The sequence below is a fragment of the Podarcis vaucheri genome (assembly GCF_965113315.1).
Source record: "Podarcis vaucheri genome assembly, chromosome: 7".
Taxonomy (NCBI): Eukaryota; Metazoa; Chordata; class Lepidosauria; order Squamata; family Lacertidae; genus Podarcis; species Podarcis vaucheri.
This window is the reverse complement of record NC_138765.1, coordinates 9,545,263-9,565,012: the sequence shown is the minus strand read 5'-3', so window position 1 is coordinate 9,565,012 and position 19,750 is coordinate 9,545,263. Positions and strand designations below refer to the sequence as shown.

The 19,750-nt window shown below is 49.2% G+C and overlaps 1 protein-coding gene and 1 long non-coding RNA gene across 2 annotated transcripts in view; one reads left to right on the top strand and one right to left on the bottom strand.

Annotated features, from left to right (window-relative positions):
- The window catches only part of LOC309537026, a 163,954-nt gene that overhangs the window by 39,799 nt on the left and 104,405 nt on the right, over positions 1-19,750 (bottom strand). The window lies entirely within an intron of this gene.
- PRKD2 (protein kinase D2) overlaps positions 15,187-19,750 on the top strand; it is a 65,515-nt gene continuing 60,951 nt past the window's right edge. Inside the window, exon 1 of the mRNA XM_082230977.1 lies at positions 15,187-15,655. Within this exon, the coding sequence (XP_082087103.1) occupies positions 15,416-15,655 (240 nt within the window). The 5' untranslated portion in view covers positions 15,187-15,415. The remainder of the gene's footprint in view (positions 15,656-19,750) is intronic.

The following is a 19,750-nucleotide window of genomic DNA, read 5'->3' as shown; positions in this document are numbered from 1 at the left end:
CTCTCAGTCTCTCTCTGTATTTAGTTTTTATAGCAATCATGCTTGAAAAGCTCATCTCACACAGATGTGTAGTGGAAAATGGGAGCAATGTCAAAATAGCTTTGTTTGCCAGAAGGGGGAACTCCTTGGCAGTATCCAACCAAAAACTGTCCAAAGGTAGATCAGCAAATCTTAGCTTGAAACCACGATTTTGTCTCAGTTCAGTTAGTTCCTCCTGCTCCTGTAAAGTCATGTCCTTTCCACCAACTGATATGCTGAGCTATAAGGGTCCCTAACCCAGTCAAGGCATTCAGTGGAGACTGAAGAGAAATAAAACGACAACTTCTCCGGTCCTCCTGGTGACTCAAGTCGCGACGTCTTCTTCTCTCCGCTGCTGCGCACACTGTGCTCGGGTGGGAAGGAAGTCGGAAGATGATGTCCTACTGTGATAGGTCCAGGCTGGAGTCTGGACCAATCACAGCCCGGACATCAGAAAAGTGGAGGCACACCACCATTAGAAAATGTTAAAAAATTTAACTCTGTGCCTATATTGACTATATATAAAGTAATTCTCTTGAATAGGAATCAAATAAACACAAAGAAAGTATTTTATAATTACTTTATTATGAAATAGTAAGTAAACAGAAATACAGTGGTGCCTTGCAAGACGAAAAGAATCCGTTCTGTGATTCTCTTCGTCTAGCGGTTTTTTTGTCTTGCGAAGCAAGCCCATTGACGGATTAGCGCTATTAGCGGCTTTTAGCGGCTTATCTGCTGATCGGATCAGCTAATAAGCGGCTTAGCGGCTTAGAAAAAGGGGGGGGAGGAAAAAAACCAGCAGGAACTCGCAAGACATTGTGGTCTTGCGAAGCAAGCCCATAGGAAATTCGTTTTGCGAAGCACCTCTAAAACGGAAAACTCTTTCGTCTAGCGAGATTTCCGTCTTGCGAGGCATTCATCTTGCGGGGCACCACTGTATGAAAAATAATAAAATACTTTATTCAGTGTGCAACCTGGACCTGTTTGGCTGAACACAAAGCTGATATTCTGGCTGGAATCGAAGAAAGACACACACGTAGCTCTTCGTCAACAGCTCTCAGTCTCTCTCTGTATTTAGTTTTTATAGCAATCATGCTTGAAAAGCTCATCTCACACAGATGTGTAGTGGAAAATGGGAGCAATGTCAAAATAGCTTTGTTTGCCAGAAGGGGGAACTCCTTGGCAGTATCCAACCAAAAACTGTCCAAAGGTAGATCAGCAAATCTTAGCTTGAAACCACGATTTTGTCTCAGTTCAGTTAGTTCTTCCTGCTCCTGTAAAGTCATGTCCTTTCCATCAACTGATGCTGAGCTATAAGGGACCCCTAACCCAGTCAAGGTATTCAGTGGAGACTGAAGAGAAATAAAATGACAAATTCTCCGGTCCTCCTGGTGACTCAAGTCGCGACGTCTTCTTCTCTCCGCTGCTGCGCACACTGTGCTCGGGCTGGAAGGAAGTCGGAAGATGATGTCCTACTGTGATAGGTCCAGGCTGGAGTCTGGACCAATCACAGCCCGGACATCAGAAAAGTGGAGGGTGTCCCCCTGAGGAGCGCCAATCAGCGCTCCTGCTGGCTGAGGGTGGGGTCAAAAACCCCACCCCACCCATACCCAGGACACAGTCCGGCGCCCGCCTAGTGGGCAAAAATATTTTTTTTAAAAAAATCTTTCGAATTTTTCAAATTTTCCCACGGCACACCAGGCAACATCTCACGGCACACTAGTGTGCCGCGGAACAGTGGTTGAAAAACACTGGTCTAGAGAGCCTTCCGGGTCCCAACTCCCTGATTCTAAAACAGACGGTAGCTGCCGGGGCTGGGATATAAGGGTTCAGGTGGTCCCCTTAAACCTAACTTGTTCAAGGCCTTGCCAATTAATACAAGCACCTTGAACCTGGTTTGGTATCAGGTGGGCAGCTGCTGCAAATGCTTTTAACAAGGGCGCCCCATTTTGCCACCTGGGTCTCGCCAGTTACCTCCTCCTTCCTCCGAGCGCAGTTGGCAATCCATCGGTTTAAGTGCCAGCAGCTCTCTTTCAACAAGCCAAGCCTTTTGCGGCCCAACTTGGCGCAACCTCAGTGTCAACAATGACCACGCCTGCCGTCCTGGTCGCTTGGGCATGGGACCAGAAACCAAGCTGTGCCCCAGGGCTCAGGGAGTCGCTGGGTGGCACAGCAACTGTTCTGCATGGGCAGCTTGTGGTGAAATGTTGTCGGGCCAGCCAGGTTGCAGAACTAGGTGGGGGCATGAGGGGCAGGGAAAGGGGGGCATTGCTCTGGCTTCTTTGGGGCCAAGAGGTGGGCATCTCTGCTGCCCTCCTGTAAAGGAGCCCTCTGGGCAGCAGCCAGGGCCATCTGCCTCCTGCCATCGCTTCTCAAATGAACCTCGCTTCCTGACCATTTTTAAGTATCTGCATCCTGTTTGCCTATCACATGAGCGTTTGAAGTTCTAAACAACTTAGAGCCAAATATCTGAAGGAAAGCAATTTTCCGTACAGAGACCTTGGATCTTAAGAACAGCAGAAGGTGTTGGTAGTTTATTTTGCACATTAATAGTTACCGCTCAAGGTAAGGTAAGGTAAAGGACCCCTGGTTGGTTAAGTTAGACTATGGGGTGCAGCGCTCACCCCTGCTTTGAGGCCAACGCAGCCGGCGTTTGTCCACAGACAAATTTCAGGGTCATGTGGCCAGCAGGACTAAACCTCTGCTGGCACACACAGGACCATGATGGAAGCAGGAGTGCCATTTTCCTTCCCGCTGCACTGGTACCTATTTATCTACTTGTGCTGGCATGCTTTTGAACTGCTATGTTGGCAGTAACTGGGACAAAGCAATGGGAGCAAGTCCAATAGGCTCAGCGGTTTATACAGTGGTACCTCGGGTTACAGACGCTTCAGGTTACAGACTCCGCTAACCCAGAAATAGTACCTCGGGTTCAGAACTTTGCTTCAGGATGAGAACAGAAATTGCAAAGCGGCGGCAGCGGGAGGCTCCATTAGCTAAAGTGGTACCTCAGGTTAAGACCAGTTTCCGGTTAAGAACGGACCTCCAGAACGAATTACCGTATTTTTCGCTCTATAACACGCACCAGACCATAACACGCACATAGTTTTTAGAGGAAGAAAACAAGAAAAAAAATATTCTAAATGAAATAGTGGATATATGATTTTTGTGGTTCATGCTGTGGCCACAGACATGTTTCCTGCTTGGCAGGGGGTTGGACTCGATGGCCCTTGTGGTCTCTTCCAACTCTATGATTCTATGATTCTATGATTCTATGATTCTATGTGATCTGACATTGAGTTTGGAGTAGCCCAATGCAAAAATCCTGAGGATCCATGCTTTGTAACCACGGAGGTGGGAAGGAAGGGGAACCATGGATCCTCTGCTCACGACTGCAGCAGATCCCCCGCCACCCGCAGGCATTCGCTCCATAACACGCACAGACATTTCCCCTTACTTTCTAGGAGGAAAAAAGCGAGTGTTATGGTGCAAAAAATACGGTAAGTTCTTAACCCGAGGTAACACTTTATGTGCTACCTGCGTTCTGATTACCTGGTTACTGCTCTATTCTGCCTTGGTCAAACCACACCTGGAATACTATGTCCAGTTCTGGGCACCACAATCTAAGAAGGATATTGACAAGCTGGAAGGTGCGCAGAGGAGGGCGACCAAGATGATCAGGGGTCTGGAAACCAAGCCTGATGAGGAACGGTTGAGGGAGTTGGGCATGCTTAGCCCGGAAAAGAGGAGAGACTGAGAGGAGATAGGATAGCCACATTCAAATATCTCAAGGGCTGTCACATGGATGATGGAGCAAGTTGGTTTTCTCCTGCTCTGGAGGGTAGGGCTCGGACCAACGGATTCCGACTAAACATCAGGAACTTTCTGTGAAGAGCTGTTTGACAGTGGACTCGGGAGGTAGTGAACTCTCCTTCATTTGAGGTTTCTAAGCAGAGATGGGATGGCCATCTGTCAGGTATAGTTGAGGTCCCTGCACGGCATGGGTTTGGACTAGATAACCCTCGTGTTCCTTTCCAACTCTTTGATTCTATTGTTATAAGTAACAACGGTTCCAGCTGAGCCTCCCTGTGGGGAGCAGTCTACATGTGGGAAGCCACCACCGAAAAGGCCCTGTTCTCATGTTGCCACTCTCTGGACCTCCCAAGGAGGGGACACATGTAGAAAGGCCTCAGATGACCATTGCACACTCTGGGTCTGTTCACATGGGGAGAGGCTTAGCTTTGTAAAGCTTTCTTCAGTTGCGGAAGACACAACCCGAACCCTGACATAGATTTTTTTTTTAAGGACCCATTGCAAATTGTTTTAACAATAATCTTGTATTTTTACATTGCTGTAGCCCACTCTTTATGGTGAAAGCCGGATAAGAAATGTACATAATATTATGGGCTGTCCGTGCAGAGAACTGCGGCGACAAATTGAGCGTCATTCCTTAGGGCTTACTCCCAGGAAAGTAGTTGCTGCCTTATGGCCATAGCGCTCCCTAGCAACCTACCTTGGTATATCTTCAAATCCTGGATTTTCAGAAACACTGATGGGCCTTGAACTTCTGTCACAAAAGAGGTTGGGCGCCATTGTGACTCTGGCGTGTGAGCACAATCGGAACTATTCCACATTCCCTAATTAGATGGGAATTTTTTAGAGAGACACTGCCTTTCCACAGTAGCTCATTCCTTACGTCGATTCTGCGTCAGCTATGTTTTGCACGCCGACGAGACTCTGTGCTGCTTCCAAGCCTCAAGAAAGGGCCCTCTGCGGAACCTCTCAGTTAGGTAAATGTACTTTAATTTCATTCATTAATCAGACAAAAGCCAGGCAGTTAATTAAAAGCTTTTGACAGCCCTGATTAACACAGGCATGGGTATGTTATTAATCACTTCTACAGCGCTGGTACAAATTGCCTTCTGGGTTGCGAACCCATTCATCAACTCTCCAGAAGGTCCATCATCCATCAAGGGGAGAAGCAGCTTCGTTTGACTAAATGAGCGATCGCGGTCATTTTGAGACTGCATTTGAGGTGAGGGTACACTAGCCTTCAGCCCCAACACCCCAGTTCTCAGGGCCAGGATACATGAAAGAGTAATGGTGGGTAAGATGGCCTCACCACTGAGCCTCTGCTGGCATCTGTCTGTCTCAGGAGGCAAGGAGGCATGAGACAGAGACTGATGCAGGACAGACATGTTTTGTTGCAGCTGGGGCAGAGGAAGGCGTCTGGTTGCGCTGCTGCAGATGCACCGTGGCATTTCTTCTCTGTGTGCTCCTCCCAGAGGTCATTCCTCCTCTGGTCCCTGCTATGGATGCCCAACCTGACAGTCTGTCTCCGGGCACTGCGGTCGTTTGCAAGGGATTCTCACATGGCGGGGTTGGCAGTGCCAGCCTTGGTGTTATATTTGCAGACATCTTTGTAGCTCAGAGTTGGCTGGTGCTGGAAGCCCCACGTCCTCAGGGATCCTAGCTGGTTTTGTACGTCACTTATGAGGACGCTTTCGCTGACAGGCAGGGTGTAAATAGAAGTTAATATTAGACTATAGCTTTATGCCTGTTGTCTTTGTCCATGGAGTTTTCTTGGCAGGGATACTGGAGTGGCTTGCCGGTTCCTGCTCCAGGTGGATCACGTTTGCTCAAAACTCTCCACTATGACCTGTCCATCTTGGGTGGCCCTGAATGGCATAGCTCATAGCTTCTCTGAGTTATTCAAGCCCCTTCGCCACGGCAAGGCAGTGATCCACGAAGAGGTTTTCCCAGTAGTGATGTATGGAAGTGAGAGCTGGACCATAAAGAAGGCTGATCGCCAAAGAATGGATGCTTTTGAATTCTGGTGCTGGAGGAGACTCTTGAGAGTCCCATGGACTGCAAGAAGATCAAACCGATCCATTCTTAAGGAAATCAGCCCTGAGTGCTCACTGGAAGGAGAGATCCTGAAGCTGAGGCTCCAATACTTTGGCCACCGCATGAGAAGAGAAGACTCCCTGGAAAAGACCCTGATGTTGGGAAAGATGGAGGGCACAAGGAGAAGGGGACGACAGAGGACGAGATGGTTGGACAGTGTTCTCGAAGCTGTGGGAGGCAGTGGAAGACAGGAGTGCCTGGTGTGCTCTGGTCCGTGGGGTCACAAAGAGTCGGACACGACTAAACAACAACAAATAGCTTTATGGAAGCTTCAGGTTCAGAGGCGTTCTACCTGGGAAGAGTACAGTTACCTGGTTGGTTATTCACAAAAAGATGCTAAGGCAATGCCCACCTTGGTCCTTTCAACGTAGTGCATCCTTCAGAATAAGCATTTAATGATCCCTGAGGACTGTGACTCCTGGGCTCTCTATGTGCTTGTGTCTCTACATCAAGGGTCAGCAAACTTTTTCAGTAGGGGGCCGGTCCACTGTCCCTCAGTCCTTGTGGGGGGCCAGACTATATTCTGAAGGGGAAAAAAAATTCCTATGCCCCCAAAATAACCCAGAGATGCATTTTAAATAAAAAGGACACATTCTACTCATGTAAAAACACGCTGATTCCCGGACCATCCGCAGGCCGGATTTAGATGGAGATTGGGCCGGATCCGGCCACCGGGCCTTAGTTTGCCTACCCACGGTCTACACCAAGGGGGAAGTTGTGGCTGGCTTATCCTGGAGTGCCTTTCCCTTCCAACAGGATGTTTCTGCAAGGCGCAAGCGACAGGAAGGCGGGAGCGAATCGGCCCCTCCTAGGGGAGCCGAGAGGATACGCTTCTTGCGACTCCACCTGCTTTCTGAATATTGCCAGCCGAGGTAGGGGACAGGAAGGCAGCTCAGAGAGGGTTGGAGTGTTGGAATACCTGGTTTGCATGCCAGAGGTTCCAAGTTCAAACAGGCTCATCGCTCCAGCACAGCTGGAAGTAAGACTTTCATGCCTGAAACCCTGGAGAGCTGGTACTAGACGAATGCAAATACACAGCAGCGAGATCAATAGTAGGTTGGTGCCAAATTCAAAAGCGCAGGGTTCCTTTAGCATAGTCGCAGCCACGCTGTTTTCTAAGATAACACTATAGTGATCTCTCTCTCTCTCTCTTGTTTTGAGTTTTATTTATTTATTATGTTAACATTATGTAAACATTATCCTATTACATCACAAGGCTTATTATACTATAATTTTCAACATGTATACAAAGTTTATATACTAAAAGAAAAAAAAACAAGGACAAAAAACTACTCCAAAATAATATATGTACCAACACTTTGGAATTCCTGTCTATCCCATTGTATATTCCTTTTTTTTTACAAATGAATGTACTCTTATTATTGTATATTTCTTTACATTTTATCTAATACATTCCTGTATCACCATGTACCCTTGGTCTTATTTCTCAACTCAGTCTCTCTCCAATGTCAATCGAATGCTAGCATAGATAGCGAACCTTTACTGTATTTTTGAATACAGATACATCTTATATCTATCCCATTTTTCCATAAATTTTTGTTTTGAATTGCCTCTCAGGCTATTTGTCAACTGCGCCATTTCAGCAAATTCTTGTAGCTTGTTCTGCCAATCCGTTATTGTCGGGACTTCTTCCTTCCACCCCTTTGCCACCAAAGTCCAAGCTGCAGCCGTTGCATGGAAAAATACTTTTTTCTCTGAAGCCAAGCAGTCTAAAACCCTGGAGACGGCATGGAAATCCACACAGACACACCGGAAAAGCAGCAAAAAAATAAATTAATTAACAAGGGTTGTCAACTTTCTAAGTAATTTTCAATTGCTTAAATGTCCGCCATCAGATTAACTCAGGCTTGTAAACAGCCGCTAGCCTGGTTGCCGCTGGGTGGGTAGCAAGAGTCGCCCGCCAGGCAGCTAGGCAAAGAAGTGGAAGAGAGTTGGGTGTGGATCGTTCTCTTTCCCCCGCAAGTGGATAACTGAGATCCATGGGGGCATCTGGCACACTCAGTGCTTTTTTTGTTTGTTTTTATAAATTTTTTATTGGTTTTTCACAATTTATATAAACACAGACAATACACAATACAAACATACAAACATACAAACATGTATAATTTCATATCCTTTTTTCTTAAAACTTATTTCGCCGACTTCCCCATACCTCCCCTTTCTGCGTTCCAATTCCCAAATTTGTTTCAGCAAATCCTCCCCTTAATCTTATCCAATTTTTCCTTTTCTTTTCTTTTACAGCTGTAATCCCTTACTTTCTATAACCACAACATTTTAACACTCATTAATCTTACAATTCTTCTTAAGGTAAATTTTAAATTTCTTCCAATCTTCTTCCGCCGTCTCTTTCCCCTGGTCTCGGATTCTGCCAGTCATTTCAGCCAGTCCCATATAGTCTATCACCTTCATCTGCCATTCTTCCAAGGTGGGTAGATCCTGTGTCTTCCAATACTTTGCGATGAGTATTCTTGCTGCTGTTGTAGCATACATAAAAAAAATTCTGTCTTTCTTTGACACCAATTGGCCGACAATGCCCAAGAGAAAGGCTTCTGGTTTCTTAGGCACTCAGTGCTTTTGAGGGCGAGTTCCTTGTGGACTTATTTGGAAAGAAATGGAGATTGCAATCCTTTAGTGTGTTTCACATGGCAGGTAAGCCCCATCAGGAATATAAACATAGCTGTCAACTTTCAGATTTGAAAATAAGGGATCAGCAGCCTCACCTGTTCCGGGGACAGTCTACGGGATATCTAACAATGCGGGATAGCAGTGGGAAGCAGCGGGAAACGGTGCTGGAATAAGGGAATTTCCTGCAAAAAAGGGAAGGTTATATAAAATATAAAACCTATGAAACCTATGAAAGTGGCTTGCTAAAGGAGCGTCTCCACCACCATCGTTCTATCCAGAGACTGAGGTCCAGCTCCGAGGGCCTTCTGGCGGTTCCCTTACTGCGAGAAGCTAAGCTACAGGGAACCAGGCAGAGGGCCTTCTCGGTAGTGGTGCCCACCCTGTGGAACACCCTCCCACCAGATGTCAAAGAGAAAAACAACTACCAGACTTTTAGAAGACATCTGAAGGAAACTTTTAATGTTTGAGGCATTGTTGTATTTTAATATTGTGTTGGAAGCTGCCCAGAGTGGCTGGGGAAGCCCAGCCAGATGGGCAGGGTATAAATAATAAATGTTGTTGTTGTTGTTTAGTCGTTTAGTCGTGTCCGACTCTTCGTGACCCCATGGACCAGAGCACACCAGGGACTCCTGTCTTCCACTGCCTCCCACTGTTTGGTCAAACTCATGCTGGTAGCTTCGAGAACACTGTCCCACCATCTCGTCCTCTGTCGTCCCCTTCTCCTTGTGCCCTCCATCTTTCCCAACATCAGGGTCTTTTCCAGGGAGTCTTCTCTTCTCATGCGGTGGCCAAAGTATTGGAGCCTCAGCTTCAGGATCTGTCCTTCCAGTGAGCACTCAGGGCTGATTTCCTTCAGAATTGAGAGGTTTGATCTTCTTGCAGTCCATGGGACTCTCAAGAGTCTCCTCCAGTACCATAATTCAAAAGCATCAATTCTTCGGCGATCTGCCTTTTTTATGGTCCAGCTCTCACTTCCATACATCACTACTGGGAAAACCATGGCTTTAACTATACGAACCTTTGTTGGCAAGGTGATGTCTCTGCTTTAATAATAATAATAAATAATAATTATTATTATTTCGGCAAGGGAGCCCCTCCGCTGGGATCCTCTTCAGCTAGAGCCGCCAAGGGACTGAAATCAAGAGTCTCTTGAATGCAGAATGTGTACTCTGATTCCGCAGCCCCTCCTTAAAGCAGTGGGGGAAATAATTAGGATTGTGCCCCGTGTTACTCATACATGAAGTGGATTCATCAAAATGAACAGGCACGACTAGCTTAGCTGCATGGGTTCTGTTCGGTCTACTCTAAGCATGACTAATGTTGGATAAATCCCTTCGTGCTTCCGAGTTCCTTGATGTGGCAGCCACAAGCCTGGGCTGTGCTGCATGAGAGTGTCATTATCCCCATTTTGCAGATGCGGGAGAGGAAGAGGCCTGCCCGAAGGGAATTCCAGGCTTTCCAAATCACAGCAGGCTCCTAGCGCCTACACCACACCAGCCTCCTGAAGAACTCTGCCAGTTTTTAAGGAAAAGGAGAGGGGAGGAGGAGGAAAAAGCCAAGAAGCGAGAGAGTAAAAGAGGTCGCCATCGGGGTGAAATAAAAAAATGTAAGGTCATATATATATATATATTAAATGTTCATAAATGTACCAAGCAAACACATACATAAATAAATGAATATATATACCTCATGTCTGAAGCAGCACAGGAAAACAGCCCTGAAACCATTTTGACTCCCAAATTGACCAAATGATTTCTCTGCAAGTTCAAGGAAAATGGAAAAGCCTCCCCATTGTCTTTTCCTTCACAAATCCTGTCTTAAGGGTATGTCTGTGTATGAATAGGGTGAGCCCATGACCTGGCTCAGGAACTAAGTATTTATCATTACAAAAGACTGGCCAGGCTACCCAGGCTATCCAATCAAGTAAGCATTAACAGGTAACCTGCCAGACAGGAGTTAAACAAGGCACTCAGATTTCTGTTGTAGACCGCCTTTTCTGTGATGTAGGTATGATGTGCCCTGGGGCTTGTCTTGAGCTACACTCCTTCTGTGATTTTTATATGATGTTTCTGGGGGTGGTCTTGGACTCCAGGGCGGGCAATTTAAAGGGCAGGCACACCTTTATTTTGGGTCCTCCTCCTTTCCTGCGTGCAAGGGGAGCACCCTGTTACAACAGTTCAATAAAGATCAGGCTTACGAGCTGCTTTGCTTCTCAATATTCTCTGGTTGGCCTCTGTTCTTTTCTCCGACCGATGGAGAACCTACAAAGGACTCTATAAAGGCTCTTGTGTCCCCCATAAGGGAATAAGGGCAGATTTTCATTTATTACAGGGGAAACCCTTTCTCCTACAGCAGCTCCACTGCAAGGAAGTGGACCGCGAATACTTCCTCAAACCCTAGGAGAACTCTCCACTGTGTCTCGCCGCAAAAGGAAGAGTGTGTTGGAAAACAGGAAGCGTTTCTTGGCATAAATGGGCATTGCTACGTGTAAATGACCTGCTGCCAGATCAAGAGGTGGGCATTGCTGCTAGGTATTTGGGACACAGCCCCCCCCCCCAAATTTGCACATGCCAATTATAAACTTGGGCTGACATTCAGAGTGGGTGGGGGGAACAAACTCTCAACCATGAGTAGGCAAAATAAGGTCCGGGGGCCGGATCCGGCCCAATCGCCTTCGAAATCCGGCCCGTGGACAGTCCGGGACTCAGCGTGTTTTTACATGAGTAGAATGTGTCCTTTTATTTAAAATCATCTCTGGGTTATATGTGGGGCCTGCCTGGTGTTTTTACATGAATAGAATGTGTGCTTTTACTTAAAATTTATCTCTGGGTTGTTTGTGGGGCATAGGAATTTGTTCATTCCCCCCCCCCAAAAAAAATATAGTCTGGCCCCCCACAAGGTCTGAGGGACAGTGGACCGGCCCCCTGCTGAAAAAGTTTGCTCTTAACTATCAAGGCTCGCTTCTGAGCTCTAAGGGGCCAGGAAGATTTTCTGCGCCCAGTACACTGGATATCAACATACGTAATTCAAGTCCTGCTGGGTCACACCAATGGCCCATTAGGATCCTGTTCTCACAGTGGCCAAGAGATGCCTGTGAGAACCCTCTCCCTTCCTCTGTTATTGTTGTTTAGTCATTTAGTCGTGTCCGACCCTTCGTGACCCCCTGGACCAGAGCACGCCAGGCACTCCTGTCTTCCACTGCCTCCCGCAGTTTGGTCAAACTCATGCTGGTAGCTTCAATAACCCTGTCCCACCATCTCGTCCTCTGTCGTCCCCTTCTCCTTGTGCCCTCCATCTTTCCCAACATCAGGGTCTTTCCCAGGGAGTCTTCTCTTCTCATGAGGTGGCCAAAGTATTGGAGCCTCAGCCTCAGGATCTGTCCTTCCAGTGAGCACTCAGGACTTCCTATAGCTTCCAGCAACTGAGATTCAGAAGTACAGTTGCATCTATCCAGCCATGGAGGCAGCGTTAGCAGCATTTGAGAGCTTTACTGCTCTCCGTGAATTTGACTAATTCTCTTTTGAAGCCACCCAGGTTGGGGGGCCCTCCCTGCCTCCTGTGGCGGTGAGTTCCATAGTTTAACTACACGTTGCATGAATAACAAACTTCCTTTCATCTGTCCTGAATCTTCCAAGATTCAGTTTTACTGGATGCCTAGAAGTTTATAAAGTGGAGAGGGAGAAGAGGAATACAGTATGCAGCTGCCCCATATGGGGATCAAACCTGCAACCTTGGGGTTATCAGCACTGCATGCTCTAACCCCTGAGCTCCCTTTGCCAGTACATCACCAAGCACTTAGGAACACAGGAATACAGAAAGTTGCCTTAATGAAGGACCAGGTGCGCAGCCTGGGAATCATTCTGGACTCACAGCTGTCCATGGAGGCGCAGGTCAATTCTGTGTCCAGGGCAGCTGTTTACCAGCTCCATCTGGTATGCAGGATGAGACCCTACCTGCCCGCAGACTGTCTCGCCAGAGTGGTGCGTGCTCTGGTTATCTCCCGCTTGGACTACTGCAAAGCGCTCTACGTGGGGCTACCTTTGAAGGTGACCCAGAAACTACAACTAATCCAGAATGCGGCAGCTGGACTGGTGACTGGGAACGGCCGCCAAGACCACATAACACCGGTCCTGAGAGATCTGCATTGGCTCCCAGTACATTTCTGAGCACAATTCAAAGTGTTGGTGCTGACATTTAAAGCCCTAAACGGCCTCGGCCCAGTACTGTATACCTGAAGGAGCATCTCCACCTCCATCGTTCTGCCTGGACACTGAGGTCCAGCGCCAAGGGCCTTCTGGCGGTTCCCTTACTGCGAGAAGCCAAGTTACAGGGACCCAGGCAGAGGGCCTTCTCGGTAGTGGCACCCGCCCTGTGGGACGCCCTCCCACCAGATGTCAAAGAGAAAAATAACTATCAAACTTTTAGAAGACATCTGAAGGCAGCCCTGTTTAGGGAAGCTTTTAATGTTTGATAGGTTATTGTATTTTAGTGTTTTGTTGGAAGCCGCCCAGAGTGGCTGGGGAAACCCAGCCAGATGGGCGGGGTATAAATAATAAATTATTATTATTATTAATCGTGGAGCATCTTTCTCAGTATTGTCTACATGATTGGCAGCAGCTCTCAAGGGTTTGGGGCAGGTGGTCTCTTCCAGTCGTACCTGGAGATGGCAGGATTAAACCTGAGCACCATACCATCACAGGCTCTCCATCCCGGTGCAGAATGAGTGCATTAAAGAGAGAAAGAGAGAGAGAGAGAGGGAGAGAGAGAGAGAAAATCTTGATTGCAAAAGTACCTCTGGTTAACTTGGTAGCAGCATTGTACATTAAAATAATAATAATAATAATAATAATAATAATAATAATACAACAATCTTTATTACGGTCCAGAGACCCAACAAATCATTACAAAGCCATCTACAATTCATACAGCCTACCTCCAGGTTAAACAAGCATTTTGTTCAGAATATAGGGATCATTGGTTCTTGCAACCACCGATAAAAACTTTGCCACTGCTAATGTTGTAGCATTTGTCCGGTCTTCCAATAGGAACCTGACATGGCGAGCCTCTGATTTTCCCGGGAAAGGTACCAGCAAGGGTAGTATCAGTTCAGCCCTGGCTTGCTCATATTTCGCACAGTGCTGCAAAATATGTTTTATGGAATCGATGTCTTGAGCACACGAGCGAAGTCTGTCCTGGTAGGGAACTCCTCTCAACCTGCCATCCAACACTGCAGAAGGAAAGACGTTTAGTCTGGCTTTGGTGAAAAGCCTTCGATAGTTTGGTACTGTCAGGTAATAATAATAGAATAATAGAATCATAGAGTTGGAAGAGACCACAAGGGCCACCGAGTCCAACCCCCTGCCAAGCAGGAAACACCATCAGAGCACTCCTGACATATGGTTGTCAAGCCTCTGCTTAAAGACCTCCAAAGTAGGAGACTCCACCACACTCCTTGGCAGCAAATTCCACTGTCGAATAATAATAATACTTTCCCCCCTGCAAACTGCAAGCGCAACAAGCTTTTAGACCTCTGCGACTTCTTTCTCTAAGTCTAAGTAGCCTCTACCTTGTTCGAGGCCCTGTCATTATGCAGATTGGCATAGTGAAAATCTACCTGGAAATTCCTCGCTGGGTGGGGACCAGGTGAGGTTAACTCAGGTGAAAAGTGAGCACTTTGTTCAGGCTCAGAGGTTCTCTTGGTGTTTTTTTAACCCCCGCCTTCCCACGAGGGTTGGGTTTTGGCATAAAGAACCGAAACAGGAGAGACTGGAGCCCGGGGATTGCCGGCAGGGAGCGCTCTTGCACGACGTGCTGATGGAATGAGTGTAGCCGGCGAAGAAAACAGGGCAGCCTCCGGGGAGTCGTCTCCAGCAGCGAGGGAACTTTGGGATTTTCCTCATCCCGGCTGTCGTCGTCTCCCAATTAGGTTTGACACCTGCTGGCACGGTGTCGAAAGACAGGAAGAGGCTTCCACGCCCTTAGCCACAGCTGGAGAGGTTTGTGATGGCTACGGGGCAGAGACTCCGCTCAGCCTTTCCCGAATCCTGGAGAGAGGAGTCCGGATCTTCCTGGAAACCAACTATGAGCACAGAGGGTCTGCCTCCAGCCCCGATTCCCCACCAGCGCACTGCAATGCAAACTGGAAGGATCTGCAACACCTGCGGGGCAGAGACCGTCATCTTTTCTCTCCAACTTCTTAAACGGCGGACAAAATAAAGGCAGCAGCTAGTCACCTTTTAAAGAGAGGCGAGCAGCCAGGGGTTCAAACTAACCTGCAAACCAAATCTCCCCCCCCCCGAATGAGTTGACTAAGAGACGGCCGACATGCACTCTGCACGCGCTCAGGGGCACTCTTTCTCCCATGCGCCCAAGGCTGGTTTTTCCGGACACCCCCCCTCCCTGCCCCGCAGTGCGCGCCGAGCCCCCGTTTCGCTTGCCAGCGCCGCATCTCGCCTCCTTCCTCCCGGCGCGCTCCCCGGTGCCTCGCCAGCCGTTCCGGATCCACTCCGGAGCGGCGGGGCGGGGTGTCGTGACTTCATCGCCGCCGCCCGCCATTGGCGCCGCGCCTTGTCACTCAAGGCACTTCCTTCTCGGGGCGGAGGGGGGGGAAGGCGAGGGGAAAGAAAAGCGAGAGAGGGAGAGAAAAGTTTGTTGGCGCATCAGGAGCGCACGGTTTCGCCGGTGGCCTTTGGAGACGCGCGCGCAGAGCGCACCAAGGCGCACCGTCGGGCAGGCAAGCGGGCGCTCCAGCCTCCATCCATGTGAAACCCTCCCCGTTTTGCGGGGTGGGAGGTGGCGGGGAGACTCCGGCGACCGCCGCCCCGACGCCACCACCACCACCACGATGGCCTCTCCTCCCGGCCGCTCCTCGTCCTGCTCTCCAGCCCCAATGTCCCCGGCAGCGGGAGCAGCAACAGCCCCCGAGCCGGCGCCGGCTCCGTCGTGCGCCCTGGCCGGCGCCTCGCCTTGCCACGGCGTCTCTTTCCAGATCCAGATCGGGCTGACCCGCGAGTTCGTCCTGCTACCCGCATCTTCCGATCTCGCCCACGTCAAGCAACTGGCGTGCTCCATCGTGGATCAGAAGGTGCGCAAGGCGGGGGGGGGGGAGGCAGGGGGTTCGCCATGGGGCTGTGGTAGTGGGGAGAGCAAGAGACCTCCGTCGGGGGAAGTCTCTAAAGCCTGGGGTCTGGGCTCGTGGATGCGTAACTCGTGCCTTTGTTGTTGTTTTATCTTTACTCCGGGTTAGTAACTCCGGATTAACTGGAGAGGCGAGCCTATCAGTGGCGTAGCGTGGGGGGTGCAGGGGGGGCCGGCCGCACCGGGCGCAACATCTGGGGGGTAGAGTTAGGGGGAGCAAATCCACGGGTTAGGGGGCGCAAATTACTTGCCTTGCCCCGGGTGCTGACAACCCACGCTACGCCACTGGAGCCTATCGCGGCTGCGTGGATGCTTTGGGTTGCTTTAGGTTTTGGATTTGGTCAAAGGCTGTGCGCAGGTCAGTCGGTAGAGAAGGCTTGAGTTCAGGGTTGGGGGTTCTAGCCCCATATTGGGTGAAAGATTCCTGCAATTCAGGGGGTTGGACTAGATGACCCTCGTGCTCCCAATTCTGTGATTCTACCTCAGTGGTCTAAGGCAATATTTTGGATAACGCGTTATCCACGTGTTCCCTTGTTAGGTCATGTATGCAAGATAATGGACTGCTTTGCTTATTATAGCGTAACAAATATTTTTTAAAAACTGAAAGAACGCCAGGTTAGCTACTGCAGTTTTCGGCCGCGAATGTGGCCCTGCCTTCCGTTCCTGAAGTTTTGTGCTGGTAGAAAAGGCAGTGAGCAGGGCGTGGGGACTTTTTATTCCTCTCCGGTTGGTGAGCACTGAAGCGTGGTAAGAATTACGTGGTACTTTGGCATCGAAAGGGAAGCGTGGTACATGTCGTGGCATCTGTTTGCAGTTCCTCCCTCCCTGCAGATTCTCCTGGCGCTAGTCGAAGCCAGTTTGCTGGGTGGGAGCTGCCTCCGCTTTGAAAAAAATAAATACAGTGGTACCTCGGGTTACAGACGCTTCAGGTTACAGACTCCGCTAACCCAGAAATAGTACCTCGGGTTAAGAACTTTGCTTCAGGGTGAGAACAGAAATTGTGGCACGGCAGCAGGAGGCCCCATTAGCTAAAGTGGTACCTCAGGTTAAGAACAGTTTCAGGTTAAGAACGGACCTCCGGAACGAATTAAGTTCTTAACCCGAGGTACCACTGTAAATCCATCCCTGCTTTGATACAGGTGCCCCAGAACATCATCACCACCAAGCCTGTGGCAAAGTCTCGCGAGACTGGATGAAGTCTCGCGAGATTTCTTTCTGCGCCTTCTGAAGACTAGGGGGAAGCCTTGCCACTTATGGGGCGGCCCTCCCCTCTCGGTCTGTGAGCAGTTCCTGCCTGGCTTTGGGCTCTGGCTAGCTCAGCCAAGTGCCAGTGGCCAGGGAGTGGCCAGTTGACTGGTAGCCGCTGCTCCCTTTCATTTCCATTCTGAACATCTTTAGAAGCCATTGGTGCGCCTTGGTCCAACTGGCAGAGAGCCAGTCTGGCTGCAGGGCACCGGGGCGGGCAGAAGCTATAAAGTGCCAAGGTGGAGCTTGTATTGGGGGGGGGGGAGCACCAGTTTTGCTGCCCTTCCCAACCCACAACCAGAGACACACTGAAAGTGCATGGGCTTCCACAAGAATCCTGGGAACCGTAGCTCTGCAATTCCGGCAAACTACAGTTTCCAGGGTTCCATGGGGTAAGCCATGCGCTTTATGCATTTTGACGGTGACCCTTCTGGTCACGCTTCCCTCTCTTTCGTATTCTTTAGCAGCAATATAAATTGCAGGCTCCTTGGGGCAGAGACCTTCGGGAGGCTTTTTTTTTTTTTAAAAAAGTGCATTTACTCTGCAAAGGCAGATGTGCTGCGTAAGATGAATAAAAAGCAAGCCTCCCATCTGAAAGGCCTCAGTGTGGGTGCTCTGATTTCTTTACTCACACGGCCTCGCCGGTGTGGTGATTTGTGTGTGTGTTTTATTGTGTGGGCCTGCCCAGCCCTCTGTGTATATTGGAGGCTGTTTGTGTACGCTTCATATCCAGCTGTGTGTTTATCTGTAGGTAAACATTGCTGTTTGTATGTGTACGACGTTGGAGGCCTTGTGCACAGAGACACTTAGTTTGTCCCCGCAAAGGTCTTTCGGGAACAAGAGTTGGCATTAGAATTGTAGAACCGTAGAGAGGACGGGACCCCGAGGGTCATCCAGACCAACCCCCAGGAATCTGGGCTAAAGCAGCCATGACAGATGGCCGTCCAACCTCTGCTTAGAAACTTCCAAGGAAGGAGAGTCCACAACCTCCCGAGGGAGACTTTTACTGTCAGAAAGTTCTTCCTGGTGTTCACTTGGAATCTCCTTTCTTGTAACTTGAAGCCATGGGTTCGAGTCCTACCCTCCGGAGCAGGAGAAAACAAGCCTGTGGCCCTGCAGTTGGCATTGGACTCCCATCATGACTGGCCATGACTGGGGGGGGGGGAGGCACCGGTTTCCCTCTGCCTCGTGTGCTAATGTCTGTTGATCAAGCTGTTTCGCAAGGGCAGGCCGAGTAAAAGAATAATAATAATATAATAATATTTTTTTTTATTTATATCCCGCCCTCCCCAGCCGAAGCCGGGCTCAGAGCAGCTAACAACAATAAAGTAACACTTCATTCTAAAATCAATTCAAAATCAAATTAAGGGCAACCATTGGGCTAGAGTTCTGTGAAGTTTGCCAAAGGAGGGAGTCAGGCTGTGCCCTGGCCAAAGGCCTGGCAGAACAGCTCCGTCTTGCAGGCCCTGCGGAAAGATGTCAAGTCCCGCAGGGCCCTAGTCTCTTGTGACAGAGCGTTCCACCAGATCGGGGCCACGGCCAAAAAAGCCCTGGCTCTGGTTGAGGCCAGCCTAACCTCCCTGTGGCCCGGGACCTCCAAGATGTTTTTGTTTGAAGACCGTAAGGTCCTCTGTGGGGCATAGCAGGAGAGGCGGTCCCGTAGATACGAGGGTCCTAGGCCGTATAGGGCTTTGAAGGTTAAAACCAGCACCTTGAACCTGACCCCGTACTCCACCGGGAGCCAGTGCAGCTGGTATAGCACCGGGTGAATGTGATCCTGCGGCGAGGACCCCGTAAGGAGTCTCGCCGTGGCATTCTGCATCCGCTGGAGTTTCTGGGTCAGTCTCAAGGGCAGCCCCATGGAGAGTGAGTTACAATAATCAAGTCTAAAAGAAGTTTTCTCTCAGCCCTAAAGCCCGCCGGATGACTTTCTCCCAGCCTAATCTACTTTGCAGGGTTGATGGGAGGATAAAATGGAAAGGTGGAGAAGCATGTAGGCCACCTTGCGCTCTCTGGAGAAAAGGCAGGATATCGATGCAACGATAAAGTAATAAAATGATGTTGGCAGCCTTTGGGGGAAACCCAGTTTGGAGTCCTTGAATGATCCTGAATTCCACCAGCTGAACTTCAGGGCAGTCCCCCTCTCCTGGCCTGACCTACTTCGCAGGGTTGTTGCAGGTAGAAAACGGAGGAAGGCCTATATTTCTGCCGCCCTGAGCTGTGGGGAGGGGAGGATAAGAACCAATTGATGGTCAACGTGTGTCTTGCTCCAGATTGTGTTGGAAGTTTTGTTTGTGTGACATACTGTATTTTCCGCTCTGTAAGACGCACCAGACCACAAGACGCACCTAGTTTTTGGAGGAGGAAAACAAGAAAAAATATATTCTGAATCTCAGAAGCCAGAACAGCAAGAGGGATCGCTGCGCAGTGAAAGCAGCGATCCCTCTTGCTGTTCTGGCTTCTGGGATAGCTGCGCAGCCTGCATTCGCTCCATAAGACGCACACTCATTTCCCCTTACTTTTTAGGAGGGAAAAAGTGAGTCTTATAGATAAAAAAATACGGTATATTGAGGCAGCCTCCCCCTGTCCACACACACACACACACACACACACACACACAGTACCTTCCAGATGATTTGGACTACAGTTCCCATCTGGCAGAGCTGTTTAAAGTACCATTCGCTTCTTAATCCTTCCTTTGACAGCCCTCCTGCCTGGCCAGACTTGCACTGAAGCCATGTATGTTCACACCATACATTCAAAGCACCCTGATGTACCACTTTAAACAGCCCTGGCT